This window comes from Paroedura picta, chromosome 12, assembly GCF_049243985.1.
Source record: "Paroedura picta isolate Pp20150507F chromosome 12, Ppicta_v3.0, whole genome shotgun sequence".
Classification (NCBI taxonomy): domain Eukaryota; kingdom Metazoa; phylum Chordata; class Lepidosauria; order Squamata; family Gekkonidae; genus Paroedura; species Paroedura picta.
The window spans coordinates 24,577,172-24,600,701 of NC_135380.1; the positions used below are offsets into that span (position 1 = coordinate 24,577,172).

Below are 23,530 nucleotides of genomic sequence, written 5' to 3' on the forward strand. Positions count from 1 at the left end.
ATTCAGCAGAACAAGTCTCATTTATCCATTCAGAAGAATCCAAGGGTAAAGGCTGTTTTGAACAGTACCACTTGGGCTGTCAGGGGGATGCACTTTGAATGTATTTTTCTCTAACTCACTTCACATGCAAAACTAGCGAGATATCAGACAGGGTGTTTCTTTCATATACCATGTTGCTACGTACCTTTCATTTGGGGTGGAAGGGTGCACTCAGACAGCCTGAGTTGGTATATTCCAATAAAGGTTTTACTTCTGTACGTATACAGTCATTTCTGGCACATGTTACTCATTACTGTGTCCAAAGCAAAAGCATTTACCTGTGCTTGGGGGATGTATCTTGCGGCAAACATGGCTAGCATCATGGGCTGTGTCATCCAAGGAAGTTCTGTTGTCCTTTGGGAAGGCAGGGGGTGCAGAAAGTAACCTTGTACCCCCTCCAAGCATGAGCAGATTCTCTAAGAGCTGCAACTTAACAGAGATAATGCTCCCCTCCATTTGCCTACATGGTGTTCACTGGTTTCCTGTCACTTTACTTAGCAACATTTACCACTTTCTTCCAGTCCAGAGAGTGTTCCTGCAATGGAAATAGTACTTCCACCTGTGGAAGAGCCATCAAAGGTGGAGGAAGGTTCGTTAGGCTGGAGGTAAGCTTCAAATTCTGTTGAGTGGACTGATAGGACACTGGCCTGAAAAGAGATCTCAGCTCAACCTACCAATGCTCACTCCATAGGTCTGCTTAGCTCATATGAATAACCACTGGGGAATTTTTTTTCAGGCATCTGAAGTGCTCCACACACTTCATGTACATTCTCAGCAATCTTTACAAGGTAGTACAAGACTAGCTCATATGGCACAAGCCCGAGAAATAATTGCTTCCTGAAGACCACCTGACACATTCATGGAGGGTGAAACATTTGATCTGGGGCCCTCACAGTTCAGGCTCCCTGCTACACAAGCCAAGAGATCCCATGTTTGTCCTACATTATTGTGAACCCTCAGTTAAGGTAATTACTCTGTGTAACAGAGGCCTGTTAACCAATGGCCAACACTGTGGCACATTAAGGGCACTTTACAGCAGGGGTAGTCAACCTGTGGTCCTCCAGATGTCCATGGACTGCAATTCCCATGAGCCCCTGCCAGCAAATGCTGGCAGGGGCTCATGGGAATTGTAGTCCATGGACATCTGGAGGACCACAGGTTGACTACCCCTGCTTTACAGAGCTGTGGCTCATTTTGCCTGTTATGTAGGACTTCATACAATGGTCTGCACTCAAGATAGGACTTCACTAAAGACTGGTGCATATATGTTCCTTGTTTGCTACTGTTAACCAAGGAATTGCATGTGCAAATCAGCTGGCACAGGCAGTTTTTTTTTTACCATCGCATATACAAACTGAATGATCATGATAATTCAAACACTGTTGGTTGTATCCAACTAGTTTTTCTGTTACTGAAACAGGGACAAGAGCATTTGTTCAGCAAAAAGGCTATTCTGGGGTTCATGGGAACTACATGGACAAACAGTATGTGGAATAAGTGACAGGAATGACTGGGTAAGTCAATGAAGAAGCTGGTTGGATCTAACCCTGTGCTTCTCAAACCAGCTCACACCTTCAGCTGCAGCTCATCAATTGATCCAAGTGGGTAGCCGTGTTGGTTTGAAGCAGCACAACAAAAGAAAATCAGAGTCCAGTGGGACCTTTAAGACCAACAAAGATTTATTCAAGGCGTGAGCTTTTGAGTGCAAGCACTCTTCCTCAGACTATGAGGAAGAGTGCTTGCACTCGAAAGCTCATGCCTTGAATTCATCAATTGATGTGTGTGTGAACCAGTCCTCAGACACGGTTGTGAGAGCCTGTTTTACAATACTGAATTAGAGCTACAAGAGGAACTGCTTGGAACCCAAATCTCCTTGGGGCTCTGACCAAGTGCCTTCCATATATCAGGCATATGCTTCAAATGAGGCACAACTCCATTCTCTGATCCATGGCCAAACAAACAAACAAGATCAGAACTGGGAATGTTAAAGGAACAGAATGTACATTTGGATGAACACAGTATAAAGGTAACAATCACGAGTGCAAAGAGGTTTGTGCTATTTGACCCACACAAAGGAAGTCTGAATATAGCTCCAAACAGGTCACTAATAAAATGTCAGGCTGCTCTTGAGCTGCTTTATTTTCAAATCTTTCTAAAAAATAACATTATTTATATATAAATTATTGCTGGTATTTTCCTGTGCGTATGATATTTGGCATAGATAATGCTAAAAAGAAACAGAAGGAAAAAATATCTACAATCAATCTAGTGCAATTTAGAAGTGAAAAGATGCGACAGGGTTAGTGGAAGAGCCAAGAGAGGCCAAAGACTAGTCCTGAGCAGGCTGACTCAGAGGTAAGTCCCATGTTGCTCAATGAGATTACTTCCCAGTAAGTATGCTTAGGATCCCAGCTGTAATACAAACACTGGGGGGAAAAACTATTCTCAAGAGGATAAAAACAGATCTTCATCTGCGTCATTCTTTTGACAGCAAGATTCCTAGGAAACCCCAAAATAACTGGAGGCCAGAAGGGGAGGAGTAACCAGAAGAAACCAGCAGTGAAACCTAATGGCCACTTTGGTTACATCCAAGGACCTTCAGGGGTTAGCAAGACCATCTCCACACAGACCCCTGCCCTTTCCAGATAGCACCCTCCTTGGTCTGCCCAAACCTCCTTCACACATCCCAGATCCCTGTAAAGACCAGCAACTGCGTGCTAGGCCAGAGGTTCAGTAGATCCCAGCAGATGGCACTGAGCAATCAGGTGAGATCCTACTTGCTTCTTGAGTCACCTCATTCCTTTGGAGCTCACAGCACCAAGGTCCCCTTCTGGCCACCTGCAGAGGAGCTGCTACAGAACAGATGAGTTGAGGCCATCAGCTCCTTCGGCCTGCAACCTGTCCTAGTGGCGTAGGGAGCAAGGAACCTATACCTCACTGAGAACTGTGCTTCAGACCAATGACCTTGGCCAGATGCAGCCCAAGGGGAGAGTCCTCAGACCAAGATGAGTGCCTTATACCTTCCACTTGGGTTTTTCAGCTGCTGTGGGGAGAGAACTACCTGGAGATAGATGCAAAGGGGCTGGAGGAGACAGGTCTGCGAAAGGGATTGACATTCAGGCAGCTTTCACACACACACACGCTGGATAATTCACTCTCAATGCACTAGATTTTTTTCTGTGTGAAACAGGAAGGTGTAGTTGCAAATGTCTGCTAAAGTGCATTGAAAGAGCATTATCCAACATCCGTGAAAGCAGCCTTAGCCAGTTCTGCCCATCTGCACTCAGTTTTCTGCCAAACCAGCAGAAGGCAGAAAGACCTTGCTTTGGAGGCTTACAAAGAACAAGGGAAGAGGCCCTAGAGCCACAGTGGCCTGCGGTTGGGTTGAATGGAGCTGCAGTTGATCCTCTTGGGGTAAAGTCCGTAACAGAACCTTGGAAAGCATCAATGCCTCATTAGGGTGGCAGAGAGAGGAATCTCAACAGGGGAAGCTTTCCTCTACGCCTTATTTGTGACCCAGCAAGTCTGATGTGAAGGACAGGCTGACATTTCTGACAAAAAAGAGGCAGCATCCAGACACGGCTATGGCCAACAGCCCCCTTAAGAACACAGGGATCAGATGCAAAAGACCATCACGCCCAGCTCCCCTCTTCCCAGAGGGGCCAGTCAGATGCCTCTGGGAAGCTCATCAGCAGAAGACAGAAGTGGTGGCATTCCTCTGAAGCTCAAAGCCCCACATTTGGTCCTCAGCACCTACAGATGCCCCTGAGTCCATCTTCCACAACTGGGGAGCGAGGATGAGACCATGGCCAAAGAGAGTTCCATGTTCATGTTCAGCTGCAGGAAGGAAACATCCTCTTTGCTCGTCACAGGGCATTAGTCATCTTCGAGAAGTCCCCCTTCTGGACGCCAGGCTCCAGCACGGTTCTCCACGGAGGGTGGCTTTACATCGTGATTGGGCCCTCAGAGATCTCTTCTAACCGCTGCTCAATCATTACGCGCAGAACCGAATACCTTTAAAAAATTGCACAGGATGAGCCAGGTTGGTCGGCAATCAATAAGAGGTGGAAAATGGCAGCCCCCATTACACTGTGTGGATTCTCACACTGGTTGCTGCTTTCAAAGCAGGCCTTGAAAAATTAAGCCACCCCAATGCCAGAGATGCCTGCCGTTCCATGTCTCTCTGGACGGAGGATAGCAGGGTCCTGGATGCACAAGACTACAATACTTGATTTTTTAATGTGTGGATGAGAAACTCTGGATAAATGTTGTATTAAGCAAAAAGGAACCAACATTTATTGTAAAAAAAAGCCAAGGTTGTCTCTCTCTGTCTCTCTTGGAAACTGGAATTGTTTAAAGCTTAATACCTTTTTGTTTGTTCTTACTGTTTATGCCACTAAAGGTTTTCTGAAAAATTCTGACTACAATCCATTTTTTATACATGCATCCAACATAGTGCAAAAAAGTCCTAAGGCAGTGATCCTAAGAATGCTTATTTGGGAATAAGTGCCATTAAGCAGAATTAGTCTTGTCCTTTATTGTCGTGTCCCAAGGCCCTTGTAAAACTCTCCACCTTGAGAACTAGAAGCCACCAGCCCCACCTCCATGGCAAAGAAAAAACTTACTTGCGTTTCAGTTTCTTCACTTCTCGATCTTCTTCTTCTTTGAGCTTCTGAATGAAGCTTTTCAAGACGGGCATTTCAAATTTGATATATTGGGCAACCTGCGGGGAAAAGGAAAAGAGAAAAGTAGAACGGAATATTCTTGCAGTTTACCTTCAAGTACTGAGTTCTGCCTGGAGTGGCTTCATTCCGCTCCTGAGAGCCCAGGAGAGCTAAACAAACATTCATGGACTCTGTAGTGCTCTTTGGGGCAACTGCAAACGTCCCGAATTTTGAGAGGTGCCCCCAACTTTGTGTGCACATCACAGGAGCAAGGAAGAACTTGGACAGGAATCAAAAGGAGCTGCCTTGCAGGGATCCCACCTCTGGTCAGCTCAGTGTACAGCCTTCTTCCAGCTGAGTGAGGAATCCTCCAGTCTCAGTGGCTCTTCTTCTGGCCAAGGAAACCCACTGGAGCCAGAGGGAGGATCCTTACGCTCACTTTTCCTGAGCTGTGACCCCTCCACATCTAAGTGCCACTCAAAGCACTTTGTTCCAGTACAGAAACGTTCCTTCCTGTACTGCTTGAGCAATTTTAGCAGGAAGGGGACCTTATCAGTGCTCAATGCCGTGAAGATGCTGGAATTCCCTCGGACAGTCTGTGCTCAGTTTGTGTTCTGGTGCAGAGGGGAAGGAGGGGTGTGGCATTAGGCCCTATGGCTGGAGAGCAGTGCAAAGTGTCTGGACTGGCCAGGCCAAATATAAGCCTGAAAGGGGCCTAGCCTTCAGCCTTCAGTGGATTGTTTTTCAGCCGCTAAGCTTCAGTGTCTACCCCTTCAGTTCAAGACCCTAAATCTGATTTCAGCTCCGGAGAACAGAATTGAAGAAGCCCTACTCCTGGTCTAAATATGGGCATCACCCTGCATAACCTCAACCAGGTCCTGGTAAGAGGCTGGCAGGATACGAGCTGGAGGTCCAATCGCATCCCCCAACAATCGCAGACACAACAGCATGACCTACAGAGGAATAACCCTGGTTTCCTAACCCAAGCAGAACGGTTCTGCTTATGAGGCGAGTCTAGTCCATAATGCCGTAAACAATACGAAAGTTGCCTTGCTGGATCAGACCAAACAGTTTTCCGCTCCCTGCTAATTTATTTATAAACCAAAAAGACAAAAACCGTTTCCATGCATAAAAGCCAAAATACAATAAGTAAGTTAAAACAGGCTGACTTGCATTGGATTCTTCTGGCAACAGCTAGTAACACATACAGAAACACGGTCTCTGTGTTAAAAGATTCTTTTGTCTGTCCTGACCCTGATGCTGGTCAGCTTTGTTCTGGTGGTGGAAAGTGCCGTCAAGCCACAGCTGGCTTACGGTGACCCCGCAGGGTTTTCAAGACAAGAGGCATTCAGAGGTGGCTGTCCACTGCCTGGTTCCATGTCACAACCCTTATGTCCCTTGAAGGTCTTCCATCCAAATATTAGCCAGGGCCGGCCTGGTTTAACTTCCGTGATCTGACAAGATTGGACTAACCTGGGCTAGCTTTGATCTATGGCCTCTGAATTCTGGGATTAAGAGAGGTAAGGAAAATAAAGTTCCTTCTTTCTGCATTCAGAGTTTTATAGAAATTTATATTTATTTATTATTGGATTTCTATGCTCTACCACCCCTCCCCTCCCTGCAAGCAAACCCAGGACAGTTTGCAATATTAATACAGTGAAAACCAGCACTGCTCCCCCCCCTCTTAAATACCATTTCCCTCTGCCAGGCTAGCCAGACTGGGGATGGTCTAAAAATAAGGGGGAGGAGGGAAGCCTGTGTCTTTTCCAGGCAGCCACTGCCTCAACCATAAGCCCTCTCTGATGCCACTTCCCCTCCTTTGGCTTTTAAACATGTGGGAAATGTATTTCTGGGGAGCCTGAGATTTAAAATTAAAACCAGAAAGCAAGAGAATGCCTGCAGCTATAGCACAGTTTAGGAAAACCATGTATGTACGGGCTTTTATATGTTGTTAACCACGTTGAGACTGTTGCCAAAGAAAATAAAATAATTTGTCTACAAATAAAATAAAATAAATAATAAACAAATAAATCCAAAGCAACTTGACGACATGTCATACACACAAACACACATGAGTTTTGTCTGGCATCAGCATTTTGCAAGTACAGGGTAACAGACCAGGTGGGAAACATCTCTATCCCCTTTCTCCCTGGGAGAAGCCTAATCCTAGCACCCTTTCTTTATTGGTGGATGCTTATGCAAATAACGTAGAACAGCGTTGCCTTCATTTAACCGCTGGATGGCAGCAGAGAGGTATTTTCCCTGCCTTCTCTGTTAGCAATGAACACCAAAAAGGGAAATTTATCTTTGCCTTGTTGCTGACCTTGATATGCAAAGGCTGACTGTGCATGAACTGGGGAGACATGAACTCTGCAAGGCAATGACAGCACTTTGGATCAGAAGCACAAACATTAAAGGAAAGGCTCAAGTACAAGCTGAGAAGTCTCCCTGCGCCTAACCTTCATTTCTGACTCCCAGTCCTTGCAGATGGCTTGCAAGGGTGAATCAGCACAACCCCCTGAAAGTAAAACATTTGCAAAGCAACTCACATCATAGGTGACTTCCTCTACTTGGTCTTTCTCCATCAAAAAAACCTTAGAAATCTGTTCACATGGTCCCTGCAGAATCCGTGCAATCAGAGGGTAATCTGTGGCCTTCAGCTTCTGTTTTTCTTTGTACAAAGAGAAAAAAAATATCAAGGTATTGAAGACCCCTGAGAAGGCAGCCCACCTGGCACCACCTGTTAATTCCACACTCATCTGTTGGGAACAGGCCATGACTCAATGGAAGAGCATCTGTTTTGTCCCAGGTTCAGCCTGCAGCATCTCTAATTAAATGGCTCAGGTGATGTGAAAGAGCTCTACCCGAGGCTCTGGAAAATCACTGCAAGCTATTATAGCTAGGATTCTCAGCCAGGGTTCTGGGGAACCCTGGAGTTATGTGAGAGCTCCCCAGGGGTTACATGGCCTTTCCAAGAAGTTCATATGGCTGCTGAGATCAATAGACATCACTGGAGCCCACTTCCCCTGTTGCTCTACAGGCCTAGTCTGTTTCTCCACAACCGAAATGGTAAATGATCGGAAGATTGATTGGCTGAATCCCACATCTTACTTCTGCGCCCACTTCTCTGAAGGGGCAGGGCACCATTCTCCATTACTGTTTTATGCCACTTCTCCTTCCAAAGTCCCTATTGAAGCCAGTGTGCCAGGCTTTCTCCAAGAGGGCTTAGTGAAACCCTGGGGTTTCTTGACAGCCCTGGAAGGGTTTCCCAAATGGGTGGTAGTTAATTGATTTTTAATATATATTTTCAATTTGTTAAACATTTATCAGATGATATAACCATATATGTTCATGTTGACCTTTGTCTCTCCCACCCAATGGTCAATGATGGGCCTGGAGGGGGTGGGAAGGGGATAAGCCCCAGGTAGGCATGTACACAGCTATGCTTCCCAACTATATTGTGCACTATCGCACCACATCTGGGTTTCCCTGAAGCTTAAAGAATGTTTCAGGGGTTTCTCAATTGTAAAAATGTTGAGAAAGGCTGCAGTACACTCTTGGGAGCTGCTCACCTCCACTGGTGTGGACGATGTAGAGGGCAAATTCTTCTGCAGAGTTTTCAATCTGAAAATGTAAAGAACACAAGAGAACTTTCAACTTAGACCTAGATTTCCCTAGGTTATCCTGCAAAAGAACTTCCCAGTGAAAACATGCAGAAGGTTCAGAGATTTCTGGTAATGCAGTTGCATATGAAATACTTCTGTCCCATTTGTGTCCTGATCAATGAAACTCCAAGCAACTCACACATTCTCAAAGGAGTGGGTTGGGGATCTTTTGCTCTACAGGTCACCCAGAGTAGCTCATCTATGAGACAAGGAAGGAAAAATTTGCCACAACAGGCAGCAGATTTCCAAGGGCACTGAAGGCAACCACAAGCATGAAAGAAATGCATGACTTATTTCACAGAATCCAGCACATTCTGCACCTTGCACCTTGCACAGTTCCATTCATTTCTGCAGGGCTACCACAGAGAACTCATCAAAAACACACTGCTGGAAACACAAAAACACACAGGGCAGCACGGAGTCCAGCATTCTGCCAAAGAGCTGCCCTGGAAAGACAGCAAAGAGAGCAGAAAGGCCATAGTCTCCCATTAATGTTGCTTCCCAGCACAGTTACTGAGAGGTTCGCTGCATCTGTATATAGAAGTTCCTTCAGTCTCCCTAGTTGGTAGCCATTGACTGGCCTCTCCTCCATTAATCTGTCTAACGCCCTCCCCCCTTTAAAGCCCCCTATGCTTCTGGTGGCCATCGCTGCCTCCACTGGCAGCGAATTCCCCGGTTTAATTACTCATTGATAAATAAACTAAGGTGTTTTTAAAAAAAGCATTCCTGTTTGCTGGCCCTGAATCTATTTCTCCATCAACTTCACTGGGTGTCCCCATGGGCTAGTATCTCGGGAGAGAGAAAACAAGTTCTCTCTATCCACTGTATCTTCCCTGTGCATCATTTTATAAACCTCTGTAACATCACCCCTTAGTCACCTCTTTTCTCATAGGAAAAGTGTTCCAACCCACTGAGCCGTCTTGATTGCCCTCTTCTGTACTATGCCTAACTCTCTGCTGGATTATATAGGGTGAGGGAAGGTGAGAAAGTGCCCAAACTTTTTTTTTTGGGGGGGGGCAGCGTCCTTAAGAGCTGGAAGCAGATAGGCACATCACCTCAAAAACTTGCCTTAAACTTGTTGAGCAGCAATTTCAGAACTTGCGGTGTTGTCATTGTGCTGTTTATCCGGACATTTGTGATGGAGCCATAGGCAGGCGTGAACACCGATGTCTGGGGGAAAGAAGAGGAATTGAATGAGGGAACGCTGGATGGAATAGAATAGAATAGAATAGAATAGAATAGAATAGAATAGAATAGAATAGAATAGAATAGAATAGAATAGAATAGAATAGAATAGAATAGAATAGAATAGAATAGAATAGAATAGAATAGAATAGAATAGAATAGAATAGAATAGAATAGAATAGAATAGAATAGAATAGAATAGAATAGAATAAGGGGGCGCTGGATGTCAAAGAAGTGAAAGGTGGGGGTGGGTGAATTGGGGGGGGGATGCTGCACCGGCCAGCTGTGCAGCACATCCAGGGCCCATTCTGCACACTTTGGATAATTCACTTTCAGTGTCCTTTTGCAGCTGGATTTTCCTGTTTTTATGCTTTGAGTGCATTATCTAATGTTTGCAGAATGGGTTGAATGCCCAGTCAGGGGGTTTACAAGACAGAAAAGCAAAAAAAACTGAAACTTCAGGCTGTAACACCCAGTTTGTTCAACTAGGAAAGGACAGTTTGTTTTTGAAACCATTATTATTATTATTATTATTATTATTATTATTATTATTATTATTATTAGATTTATTTCCCGCCACTCCCTTGCAGCTCGTGGCAGGTAACAGCATCCCAAAATCCCCATTAAAACCCCATTAAAACAATAATAACATTACCAATATTACCGGCATGGCAATAAACGGCAGCTCAACTCCCCCCCCCCCACACACACACACACACTACTAGCGGGTGGAGAGGAGGTCCTGATGATGTTTTGCTTTGGGTCTGAATCCTGAGTCCCGGGGGGGGGGGGCATGATGATGGGGATGAGTGATTGCCTGCCAGCTTATATACCATCATCATCATCAATATTTTGGGGTCTGGGCAGCCTACAGAAATGTAAGTTGAAATCTGTTGTATATAATTTACACATTTTAAAATGTATCAATGAGGAAGGGGGGGATTTGCTGTTTTTCCTCAGCTTGCCTTTAAAAATCGTTGGTTGGCTGATGGCCCTTAGGAGGCCTTCGACCAGCTGTGTGTTGGTGGGGGTGGTCTTGCCACAAATCAAAGTTACTCAGACAGCTCCTGGGCGCTCTTTGGTGGACAGATTAAAAACAAACCAGGGGCATAAAAACAAACACTGAGCAGCATAAAAAGAACCCATAAAACTGTCCTCAGGCTTGAAGAAGACCATAAAATGGCTTTAAAAAGATAAATAGATTAAAAAAAAAAACACCCTTCAGTTAAAAGTTTGGGCCTGGTGCTCAAAAGAAAGGACAGTTAAGCATCAGGCAATCCTCAGGGTGGGGAGAATTTCAAAGGCCCCCACTGGAAAAAGCCCTGCCGTCCACCTCACCTCACTCCTGGGGTGGCGGGAGACACATAGATCAGGGCTGGGCGGGGGGGGGGGGCAGGCCTTAACAGGCAGACAAGGAGGAAGAGGTCCTTCAAGGGAGGCCTGGGCTTACTTTATGATTGTAGAAGTGTCCATTGATAGAGAAGCGGTGGCGCTTGAGCCTGCGCTGTTCGCTTGGGGTGCGGAGGTTCCCCCTGCGGCGCACTCCAACATCACTTCGTGTGCGCATCAGCTGAGGTGCATCTTCCTGCTCTGCCTTAAGGGTGTTGGCATCTGAAACAGAGATGAAATTCAAAATAGCACATTTAATGGGCAGGCTTCTTAAGCACAGCCATCTCCCTCCTGTTCTCTGGCAGAAGAGATTTATTTTATTTACTTTATTTATACCCCCTTTCCTTTCAAGCAGTCTCCTCTCTTGCACTTTATCCTCACAATAACCCTTCAGGTAAGTTAGGCTGAGAGCGTATGGCAGGATCCAGGTCAACCAGCCAGTTCCATGACTGAGTTGGTTCAAATCCGGGCCTCTCGAGATTGTAGTCTGACACTTTCACAATATGACATGGGCTGGTTTAACAACACCAACACTGCCCCGCATTTTAAGGCCAAAAGTCCACCCCTATCAGCATCGCATTTCCAATCATGGCTGGCCAGTGGCTTCTTGGAAGTACTTCAGAAGGACACAGCAAGTTATGGATGCTTCCACAAAGACCCCTTTCTCCTGGTTCTCTGGCACAGAGAAATATCTTGGGTTGCCAGCCAGTTCCCCAGTGTGGTGTAGCATTTAAGAGAGCTGGCTTCTAATCAGCTGAGCTGGGTTTGATTCCAGGCTCCTCCACATGCAGCCAGCTGGGCGACCTTGGGCTTGTCACAGTCCTGTTACTGCTGGACTCACAGAGCAATCCTGTCAGAGCTCTCTCAGCCTCACTGCCCTCACAGGGAGTCTATTGTGGGGAAGGGAAGGTGTTTTGAGACTCCTTTGGGCAGTGAAAAGTGGGGTATAAAAACACCTTTTCTTCTCTGAAAATGAACATCGATGTAGGCCTATCCTACAATGCCCAGCATGATGCTATTATAGACTCCAATAAGGTCCTTCACATTATATTCATCTTGCCCCGCCAAACAGACTGCCCATAATTTCCCAGATTAAAAAGGTGGCAACTGGATTTAAAATATCTTTTGTGGAGTACTTTAATCCTTCAGGGGTGGGGAAGGCAAACCGTGCCTGCAGAGCTCCTCAAGGATGCCTGGCTCAAACCCAAAATATAACAAAATCCCTCTTAATCCATTTTTAATGGGCTCCTTAAACTCATGCTTCGACGTTATATCACACCATACGGCAGTCCTTCCGCATCTGCTCCTGTTTCAGACCCCAAACAAGTTGGCGTTTAAAACCTTTTTATTTTACAGTCAACATTCAGCATGTGGCACACCAAGTGAGAGACTCTGTTCTTTTTGGGGGGGCGGGGGGAGTCTTTTTTAATTGGTCACTAAACACCCAGATTAGCATTTTCTCCCATCATTAAGGTGACTTCACACACAATGCAGAAGATATTAAATACCGGGGGAGGGGTCAGAACAAGGTCAGTGGGGAAAGAGTAGGCGATGTGACAGATCTTTGCCTGAGACTCAGCCTACACCTAGGAAAGGGCTCCCCTGCAAATATGGTGGTGTCCATGAGCTAGAGTGGTCAGCAGAAAATTTCAAGCTCAAGCAGTCTGTGAAATAAGAACCTGGAATTTCAATGACCTCTAAACATCCTATATGGTAAACATGCCCAGGCCCTGGGGGGAGGGGGGGAGGAAACAAAGGGTCACCCGCAGTACAAAAATGCATAATTATGACATTGTGCTCTCCGCCACTCACTTTGGTTCTGAATCCCATGCCACTCAAATGTTTGCACCCAACATCAAACTTTGCCTACCCAAAGTGACGTGCAACCGGGCTTCCTTTCTGCCTTTTCGATGTTGTGACTTTGATCTCAGAGGGGGGTGGGCCTTGCTTATTTTTCAAAACAGAACATAATGACAGGGCTCAACTCAGATGGCACAAAGCCCTTAAAATCCTGCAAAGCCTCCCCCCCCCCCTTCTGTTGTTTCAAACAGGAAGACTGATCTCTGCTCACGGAGGGTCAGCCCATCTTGAGAATGTTTATTTCCCCATGGCGACTACCCTTAACAATGACTGCTGTTATTCTCTCCATTCAAGAGGCAAGGGCTGCCTTGCAAAGGGAAAGGGAAGCATGCAGAGGGTGGGTGGGAGGTGGGAGGGGGCTGGTCCCATGAACTCAGAAAGGAAGAAAGCAAGATCCTCCAGGGCTGCATCTGCTCCACACAAGAATTGCAGGATATTCCCAAAACACAGGATGTGTGTCACAACACCTGCATAGAATCTTCTCCACTGCCTTGCTAAAGCCTTAAGTGAGTTCTCACACATACACACACACACACACACAGGCTGCCCCTTAAGCCTACGCTCTGACTAGTCATGGGATGGAAGCAGCCATGTTCAGCTGCTTACACACAGGAAGTCCCTGGTGCTTCTAGTAAAAGAATATCAGGAAGCTGGTGCTCAACAAAGACTCTCTGGGCCCAGAATCTGGAGCTGCTTCCAATAAGAGGAGACAGCACTGGATTGGTTAATCCAAAGGTCGGACTTGATTTGAAGAATCATAGAGTTGGAAGGGGCCATACAGGCCATCTAGTCCAACCCCCTGATCAACGCAGGATCAGCCGAAAGCATCCTAAAGAAATTCCGTATCCTCCAGTATGCTAGCAGTCATTCACTTCTACTATAGGTCGAAAGCAAAAGAAGTTCTTTGAGGATGTCATTGAAATGGGAGATGGAATGGCACCTGGCCCCTTTCAAATATAGCCTCCCATTTACTGCCGAGATCAATAGGGAGCATAAGACACTCAGCCAAGCTTTTATTTGCCTAGCATTTATTCTGTGAGTTAGGGCTGCCAGCCTCCAGGTGAGGCCTGGAAATCTCCTGCTATTATCTCCAGACAATAGAGATCAGTTCCCCTGAAGTCCTTCCCCTCCCCCAAGCTCCACCTCCCAAATCTTCTGATATTTTCCAAACAAAAGCTGGGGACCCTAATTAGATTTCTAACAGGTCAGGCTGCACCTTTGAGAAATAATGCAAAAACAATTCTTGGTTGAAGAGTCCCATTCTCACTTTAAGAGTGAATTCAGGCCACTCACAACACAACTGTATATTATGCATTCTCTCTCTCTTTCACCTACCTTACAGGGTTGTTGTGAGGACAAGACAGGGGAGGACTAGAGCCATGTGAACTGCTCTGAGTTCCTTAGAGCAGGGGTAGTCAAACCTGTGGTGCTCCAGATGTTCATGGACTACAATTCCCATGAGCCCCTGCCAGCAAACACTGGCAGGGGCTCATAGGAATTATAGTCCATGAACATCTGGAGGACCACAGGTTGACTATCCCTGCCTTAGAGGAAGAATGGGATGAAAATGTGATAGATTCCCAATGACGGGTCACCAGCAAAGTGTCCACCCTCCAGAATCTGCTGCGGCCTTACCAATGGTGCTGTCAGTTTCGTCACCATCCATTGAAGGCTCCGCGTCGGTTACTTGGATGTCCGGCAAAGTACTGGGTTTTATAACAGACCTGATCGTGAAACACACAAAGAAACCCCCAATGAAAAAAACGTTTGGCTGTTTCTATGGGGCCCCTTGCTTCCTGCAGGGTAGATTGTCCCACAATCACCTCACTTGCTGGCCCTGCTAATGGTCTACTCTCATGAGCAGCACCATGAAAGCTGCTTTTTTCCCCTAACTACAAAACTCACCACGGTGGTCTTCTGTCTGTGCCTATGCCAGCGTGACTTTATATCTTAATTATTCGAGTGAAGCCACTTCATTTTTTCCCATCAGGTTGTAACTTGACCTACTGACAACCCCATAGGGCAGGGGTAGTCAACCTGTGGTCCTCCAGATGTTCATGGACTACAGTTCCCATGAGCCCCTGCCCGCAAATGCGGGCAGGGGCTCATGGGAACTGTAGTCCATGAACATCTGGAGGACCACAGGTTGAGGATCCCTGCCATAGGGTTTTCAAGGCAAGAGACACTCAGAAGTGGTCTGCCATTGGTTGCCTCTGTGTAGCAACTCTGGTATTCCATGGTGGTCTCCCATCCAAAGAGTGACCAGGGCTGACTCTGCTTAGCTTCTGAGATTTGACAAGACTGGCTTAGCCTGGGCTCTTCTTTAATAGGACATATTAAAATAACATCCCACCAATAGATTCTCCGAGTTTTCAGCTTAACAGCCCCAGTAGTATCTGAGGCAGTTACCAGTAGTCATGGGTGTTTCAGTCTGGATAAGATGAAAAGTATCTGAATCAATACTGATGCAGGTATTTTTTGGATCCATCCAAGCTGAACTGCTCATCTCTACATTTAAACAAGCTGAATCAGCAATGACTAAATCACTATCTGGCCATGCTTCGGCCCGTTTAAATGCTTTCTGAGAAGGCAGGGAGGAAGAGAGCCCACCACAGAGCTGATCTTGACAGGTCAGCTGCTTCACAGGTCCTTTAAATGCCTCCCCTCCACTTTCAGGCAGTATCTGAGAAGGCAGGAGGGGGAGATACTGACAGGCGCAGCACTCTTTAAATGCCTTTCGAAGACTTTGCAGGCAAGGAAAGGGGAGATTTAAAGATCACACTACATAGCTGCCTGCAAAGTCTTTGGTGGGCATTTAAAGAGCACTGCCCAGTATCAGCTATTACGTGGCACACTCCTTAAACGACTCCGTATGCCTTTGTAGGCAGTGCTGCCTGCAAAGGCATAGGGAGGCATTTTTAAAGAGTGTTGCACCAAACAGCTGATAATGACATCAGCTGTTTGGCAGGCGTTCTCTTTTCCACATATCCCCTTCTCAGGCAACATAGACACTCTCTGCTGCCTGGGAAGGGGGGCGCATGCACACACACACAAAACAACCTGAAACTTTTGAGATTCAGCTGAATCTGAAAAAGTGAAGGGTGCTTTGGATTTGGCCTGAATCTGTTCCAGCCAAATTCAAAACAGCCCGAATGTTTTTGTGTGCGTGCACACACCTAGTTACCAGCCCATGAAAACTACAGAGACCGAGAAAATGCATATTCCTGATTTACACAACAAAATACTAAAATAAACCTCACAAAACTGGCATCAGCATTAATTTCTGAAGCATTCTGCATGTGACCCAGAGAGGGACAGTGGGAGGAGGTGGGTCAGGCTCTCCCATGCTTAAACTTCCTCCCAACATGTAATAAGTCATCTCATCGGGGAGGCTAATCTAAGCTTCTCTCCTTGATACGTTCAGTTTCTACATGCAAAAAGAGGCTGCTGGCAAATGGAATGAGCAAACATAATCTCCTCCAGCCCGACATGAGGCAGTCCAGAACTTTATCGCCTCAACTCTGTGTACTGCACAGAATGGCTCCACAAGACAGTAACCACAGGCTATTTATTTACGCTGCAACTACAGAAGTGACTGAGTCAGCCCCAAAGCATTTATTTTTGTACCCTTATTTATGTTGCAGTCTGTGATCATTTAGATTACAGAGCTTCAGAAGCTGAATGAATCAGGGTCCATGATGCCAGAGACGGTTGCGCTATGCCAGGGGTAGTCAAACTGCGGCCCTCCAGATGTCCATGGACTACAATTCCCATGAGCCCCTGCCAGCATTCGCTGGCAGGGGCTCATGGGAATTGTAGTCCATGGACATCTGGAGGGCCGCAGTTTGACTACCCCTGCACTATGTTAACCGTATGCACAGCCTTGTGATTGCATGCACAGCTGGAATCCTACAGGGAGTACAGGGGTTTGCAGTAGGAAATCACCCCTTTCCAAAACTGCCATTTCTAACTGGCAGTGCAGCCAGTCCCTTTGAGGGCATCTGGGTCCAAACAATTAGTCCATGCTTATGCACCCTGCACTGACCCATGAGCCCCCAGATTGCAGCCGGAGTGCCAGGAGGAGGAGGATGGTGGGGGGCGGATTCGCTGGTTGTCATCCTGCATCTGCAAACGGATTGGACGGCGCAGACCCCAGGAGATGTTCAATAAGCCTTCCACTATGAATTCCCCTTCTTCCTGGAGAGGAGAGAGAGAAGAGAGGCTTATGAATTATTCAAAAAGGGGGCTGTTGTAAAGACACTCCTCAAAGCTGCCCTTCTACATGCACCTCTGCACATTCAATCAGTGCACACAGGGACGGGAGCCAGTACAAGCCCGCTGGCCTCATTTTTGGTGCAATTGTGGGCTCATGAGCTTGTCCCAGGTATGTCTCCAGTATTTTGCAGAGGCCATGTTTGTTCTTCATGTCTTGTAATAGCAAGCAACATCTTCTCAAGAAAAAAAAGAGAGAGAGAAGAGTAAAAGTTGCGGGGTCAGCTACATTGAATAAAAAGTCATGCACCTGTTTTCATCTTGTATTATGTATACAGATCCAAGACACCTGTTGTTTTGGGACAGACTCTGGATGGTTAACCATTGTAATAGTTTTTGTTTCGGCACACTGCATGACGCCACCTTCCTGCCAAGTCTGGAAAGAGAATTTCTTTCTCACCTCTCTGTGCCGGAGCTGCAAGTTCTGACCTTCGTAGTACAAGTTATACGTCTTCAAGTGTAGCAGCAACTCATTTCTGGAAGGGGGCAAAAGAAGTGAATAGAGATGGACGATCCCTCCTGGGAAGCATCGCCAAGCTTGGGTGCCTCCATCCAGGAGGAGGGAACGCACCACTAGATTAAGGACTCAATATGGAACCATGTACCACCCCCTCCCTCCTTAGGGCCAAAACACACAATCCACACACCAATGGAAAGGAGAAGACCTCTGGGTTGCACACCACAGTGGACTAGGGAATAATAACAACTCCCCAGGATGGGCAACAACACAAATATACAAAAGCATAACCTTTACATATTCAAACTAGTTAATATATAATTTAGGTTCCATGGGGGCAAATTTATATTAGGCAGGTGGAATTCTTTAGCAGGGGGGCCAGCATATCCTCAATGTTAGTTGGTTTCCTGGCCTCAACCACAGGCCCAGCAGAACAGCTCTGTCTTACGGGCCCTCCAGAACTGATGAAGGTCCCTGATCTCACCAGAGATGCCAAACTGCTCAAGCAGAAGCTGGAAACAAAGTGCAACGGAGGGCTTCTCCTATCGGAAAACGCTCTCTCATAAAGGCCAGTTGTCCGCAGGCGTCTTCGCTGGTTTAATAGACATCTTCAGAAGTGTTCCCTCTTCAAGGCTGGGTTCCCACCCATTACATGGCAAGAGCAGTGGCTCCTTCTGTGCCTGTCCTCATTTCCCCTGCACCCACAGCTTCATGACTTGCAAACATCTATCACCACTTCCGTCCCAGGCACGCCCGTACACACAAAAACCAGGCAATGCCCCAGGGGGTTATGACAGCACCAACTGCAGAAACTGAAGATCCTTCTGGGACCTGCTTCCTTTTCAGTGACTTACTTTGAAATGTACTTCTCTTTCCCACAAGGGACCAAGTGTATCTCGCTGCAGTAGTCCATCTTCAGGGAAGTCTTGCATTAGGACCTGTGTTTAAAAGACAGAAAAAGCTACTTTGGGAAGGAAGATGCCAGGGATATGGTCTGGTCAGCAGGTGGTTTGCCTGGAAGGACATTTAGTGAGGAGCCCATCCTTCAGCCTTTTCATACAGTGCTAGTAAGTTGGAAAGGACCATGAGTCAGTGGTAGAGCATCTGCTTCGCATATGGAAGGCCTCAGGTTCAATCCTTGGAGTCTCCAGTTTAAAGGATCAGGTAGTAAGTGATGCAACAGACCTCTGCCTGCAAGCGAGGAAAGCCACTGCTCATCAAAGTAGACAATACTGACCTTGATGGACCAAGGGTGAGGATGCCAGCCTACAGGTAGAACATGGAGATCCCCCAGAATTACAGTTTATCTCCAGGCTACAGAGATCAGTTCCCATGAAGAAAATCGATGCTTTGGAGGGTGGACTGTACAGCACTGTACCCAATGAGATCTCTGTCCTTCCCAGGCTCCATCCCCAAAATTCCCGGAGTTTTCCCACCTGATCTGGCAACTCTAAGCCTGCCCCCCCAATCCTCTGCCAGTGGACTGGGGGACACCCGGCAATCTTAACCAAGGGTCTGATTCACTCTAACTCATTTTCTTCACACCTCTTTCCCCTCTAGGTTGGCAGCTAGGGGAGGCCAGACAGCAAACCCTGCAGGGCCTCATGTGGCTTAGGCGCCTTGAGTTGCTGACTTGCAGGTTCCTGAGTAAGTCCACACGTACGCTGTTCTTCCCCTGGACCATTTATGCACTGGGAACTTCACTGCCCCAGCTCCCGTTCAGGAGCACAAATTGGGGGTGGATGAGGTGCACCAGACCAAATGCTCTCCCATGTGGGTGCAGGAAGAGGTGGGGCAATCTGCCACAGCTAAAACTCCAGCCTGCAGCTCGGCATGAAACCTCCAGTGCATAAACGGTCCAGAAGAGGTGTGTGGTCTTGAGTAACGAATTCGGATTCTGTAGAACTTCACCTTCTATTGTGAGGAAAAGCAGACTTGACTGCTAAAATCTCTCCGCTGGGGTCTCAGTGCTCTCTGCCCCTCCCTGGCCATTCATTCAGAGCCTAAATAAAACATGCATCATTCAAGAATAAGTTCTGCAAAGTAAGGTGTTTCACTTCTATAAATTATGCAGCTTGCAAACCTAATCTTTTCTGGGGCAAATGTCTTGAATGGCTGTGGTTCAGAATTTTAAGAGTGTCTTTTTAGAAAATAAAACAGTCCACTTTCTGTACCCTGTTTAAATTCAGCCTGGTTTGCATAATCCCTTTTATTTTGTTTAATTTTGTCTGCATTTTGAACAATTGTGCATAATTTATTCTAGGAGATTTTATCAAGCCAGCTCTGTTTTTTTGAAATATCAGCAGGCTTTGCGCACACGTTCTCCTGTTTATTGCTGCAGCTATAAGGGCTAAAAACTTTGCTTTCCAAGAGAAAATATATATATTGAGATCCTGAGCAAGCTGACTTCTGCGGGCAGCCCCACTTTCAGCATTTTTCTGATGATCACTCTTCAGAATGTAATAAGTGCCCAGGAAACAGAAAACTTATTTCCCAAGATGCTTCCCCATGTGTGAAACAAAGCCACAAACAGCAGGAAACTCAGAGATTGAACGCCAGCCCACCATCTGCTATGCATTGTTCTCCTCTGAGAGAAAAAGCAGAACAGAAACATGTACTAAGAATATCACAAATACCAGCAGCAGGACCAACCTTTACACTTCCTCCCTCTTTCTTCCACATAACCAGCCCAATAATGCAAGTTTCATTGTCACTGATCCTGGGTCTTTGGCAACCCAATTCTAATGCAGGCAGAGGAGACAGGTGGTGGATGGAGCTCTCCTGGCATCTGTTCCCCTGGAGAAAAATGGCTACTTTGGAGGGAGGAGTCTATAGCAGCGGTCCCCAACCTCTTTGCGATTGAGGACCGCCTCCGGGGGTGGGGGAGAGCAGCCGCTTCACTCGTGGCCTGGTGAGCTTCTTGCTGCGGGGGGGGGAGGCAGGCGCAGCCGCCAGCGGCCCGGTACCAAGGCCTTCGCAGCCCGGTAGCGGGCTGCAGACCTGGGGTTGACAACCCTCACTCTATAGCATTGTATCCCGTGAATTTATTGGAAGGGATCATACAGGCCATCTAGTTCAACCTCCTGCTCAATGTAGGATCAGCCAAAGGTGGCCAAACTGTGGCTCTCCAGATGTCCATGGACTACAATTCCCACGATCCCCTATCAGCATCTACGTTGGGGATTGTCTTACATAAAAATCTCCACGTTGCACATTGCAAATGCATAACATTTCGTCTTTGAAAGCATTCATTCTAATGAGAAATTTTTTAATGGGAGTTATTCCTCAGCGCTTCCCCAGATTTCCAGTTTTCCCATGTGAAGAACTGATGGAAATAAAATAGTCCTGTCCCCCATCTGGTTTTTCCCAGGCATCCACAACCCTCCTCTGATTTAATATAATCAAATTTACCTTTAAAATACTCAAGACAAAACAGGTTTTCCATGATCTGCTATACTAATTCTTCCCACAGTACTTGGTTAAACAGAAAGCCTGGAATGCAGGAAGCCCCCAGACTTTTCCGGAACGCCACTCCACTGAACCGGTTGGGAAGTGAGCAGCCCAGGAGGACTCTCCATGTTAGCATGAGACCCTTTGATAGAATTCCCCTCTGCATCTTCTTCACCCTCCTCCTGAGCGCGCAACTTAACTCTGCTAGAATGAGTGGCTGTAAAATAATGAATCAGCATTCAGCAAATTCCCACACATGCTTCCTAACAAGGGCAGCTCAGCTCCTATCTTCTGCAAGATGTTCTAGAGAGCATCCAAGAATTTCTTGGCTATAAAAATTCTGTAACAGCAGGAAGGGAGGAGGCAGCATCTCTCCAAAGGTTACACCATTTGCAAGCAACTGAGCTGAAGCAGGGATTAGGAGATCTTAATTTCCCCCAGATTCAGACAACAACTGGCTTCGTACGGAGGTGAAATGGGCAGCAATCAACGATTGAGATCAGTCAAGCAGAGAGGATGTATATGGTGCATTGGTGGTATAGGCAGGCTATCCAAGCTTTAGAGGTTCTGGCAGGCCACTACTGAATGGGAAAAGATCCTGTGCCCTTCTGCTCAACAATAACATTTCTTGGGTGATCCGAGGCCACCCAACTCTTCTTAGCCTGCTGAGCCTCAAATGACTGTTGCCAGGAGAAGTGGGCACTGAGTTTCTTAAGGGAAGGGTGAGCTGCAAGCAAATTCGCAGTGAAAGGGGAGACATTTGTGGTGCATCATTGATGTGCAAGCATGATAGCATAGCTCAAAAAGACAACTCTCCTATCACAGCAACCCAATAGGGACCCTCTGATCGGTTTGTCATCCACCTGGAAGGCTCCCCTCCCCTCCTCCTTTCAACTTCTTGCAATGCTGGTTCCATCCTTCTTGTGAGCAACACTTGACGTTTGTTCTTGCTGAACTGCACCTCATTTGTCATTGGCTCTGCTGATTCCTGGGACACAAATGCCATCCATCTCCCTGACAGGAGCAGTTCCAGCTTCCACAGGAATGAGGAATGAAGGACAAAGGAGCAAAGAGAGAAGAGGAGGGGGTGGCAATGCCATGTGGGAAACACAACCAAGCCTGCCAGAGACTTCCTGGAACGTTATTTATTTAATCCATTTATACCCCACACCCTTTCTCCGCCGGGGACCCAGGACAGCATGTCGAAGACAGCAAATATAAATCTAGCATAAATAAATGCAAATAGGAAAGGATAAAATGATAAAACCAATTAAAACATCCATTTGAAGAGACAATCTGAAAGGATTTGAAGCCCCCGGCCAGCTCCCCAGTTTGTCATGCTGCCCAAAGGTTGCCCAAACAACACACCTTTGTATGGCCTATGCAGAGGCGTCAAACTTGTTTGTTACGAGGGTCAGATCTGACACAAATGTCGCTTTGTCAGGCCATGCCATAAAATGTAATGCCAGGCAAGCCCTATTAACAATATTACTTGTTTTCTTAGAATACAAACAAAAGCAGTCAATTCCCAGTAGTGAGAGCAACTGGTTTACTGGGGCACTCACAAAAGCCCCAATAAATATATTTAATCATATGCAAGGCTAGTTTTCTCCTCAAAGAGATAACATAAAAGGGGAAGCATCTTACATTGCCATACAAATTAATTACTTCTTGTAAATATAGTATTTATGAGTCATCATCCATGCAAGTAAATTCAGTAGCTTTCCAGTATATCCTTCCATTTTCCAAATGCGGCTACAATTTTTTCCTTACTCCTTGTTTCCTCTCTCTCCCTGTCCTACCTTCAAAGACAAAGGGCTGGATGCTGTTCCCATTGGCTTGCAGAGGAAAGGACACGCAGTAATGGGTTTAAACTACAAGTACAACGATATAGGCTAGATATCAGGAAAAAAAATTTCACAGTCAGAGTAGTTCAGCAGTGGAATAGGCTGCCTAAGGAGGTGGTGAGCTCCCCCGCACTGGCAGTCTTCAAGCAAAGGTTGGATACACACTTTTCTTGGATGCTTTAGGATGCTTTGGGGTGATCCTGTATTGAGCAGAGGGTTGGAGTAGATGGCCTGTATGGCCCCTTCCAACTCTATGATTCTATGACTTTGAGGAGACACACTAAACTCCCCTCTCTACCGCTCCATCTTCACCACCAACAGCACCTCTATGAGATGGGCCAAGATGGGCTTTGAAGCTAGTAAATACAATAAATAAATAAAATTATGGGCTGAGGACAGGTGTGGGGAGAAGGGACATTGCTGTCCCTTAACTACCCCAACACACATACTTCCTCTCCACACTGCAGCCGTTCAGATGTATGGTGGCAACAATGGTGCCCCTTTTTCCCTTCGCACACCCATCCACTTCCGAGGCTGGTAGGCCTTTCCCCTCAGAGCGGCATGCACAAGTCAGCCCAGTTGTCTCCCAATCTGCATTCCAGACCTCATCTCTTCCCCACTGCCACCCTATTGGCAAACAGCTGGTCTGCACACTTACTTTCGCCAATCCTCCTCATGGTAGCCATTTGAAAAACCATGAAG

At 46.5% G+C, this 23,530-nt stretch overlaps 1 protein-coding gene across 2 annotated transcripts in view; it reads right to left on the reverse strand.

The window, feature by feature from the left end:
- Nucleotides 1-2,021: 2,021 nt before the first annotated feature.
- The window catches only part of RASSF2 (Ras association domain family member 2), a 32,981-nt gene continuing 11,472 nt past the window's right edge, over nt 2,022-23,530 (reverse strand). For both annotated transcript variants that reach the window (XM_077305398.1, XM_077305399.1), the window contains exons 2-11: nt 18,386-18,469; nt 17,475-17,550; nt 16,848-16,999; nt 14,438-14,526; nt 11,004-11,164; nt 9,437-9,538; nt 8,276-8,327; nt 7,253-7,374; nt 4,665-4,762; nt 2,022-4,053 (exon numbers count right to left, since the gene is read on the reverse strand). In XM_077305398.1, the coding sequence (XP_077161513.1) occupies nt 3,984-4,053; nt 4,665-4,762; nt 7,253-7,374; nt 8,276-8,327; nt 9,437-9,538; nt 11,004-11,164; nt 14,438-14,526; nt 16,848-16,999; nt 17,475-17,550; nt 18,386-18,444 (981 nt within the window). In that variant the 5' untranslated portion in view covers nt 18,445-18,469 and the 3' untranslated portion in view covers nt 2,022-3,983. The remainder of the gene's footprint in view (nt 4,054-4,664; nt 4,763-7,252; nt 7,375-8,275; nt 8,328-9,436; nt 9,539-11,003; nt 11,165-14,437; nt 14,527-16,847; nt 17,000-17,474; nt 17,551-18,385; nt 18,470-23,530) is intronic.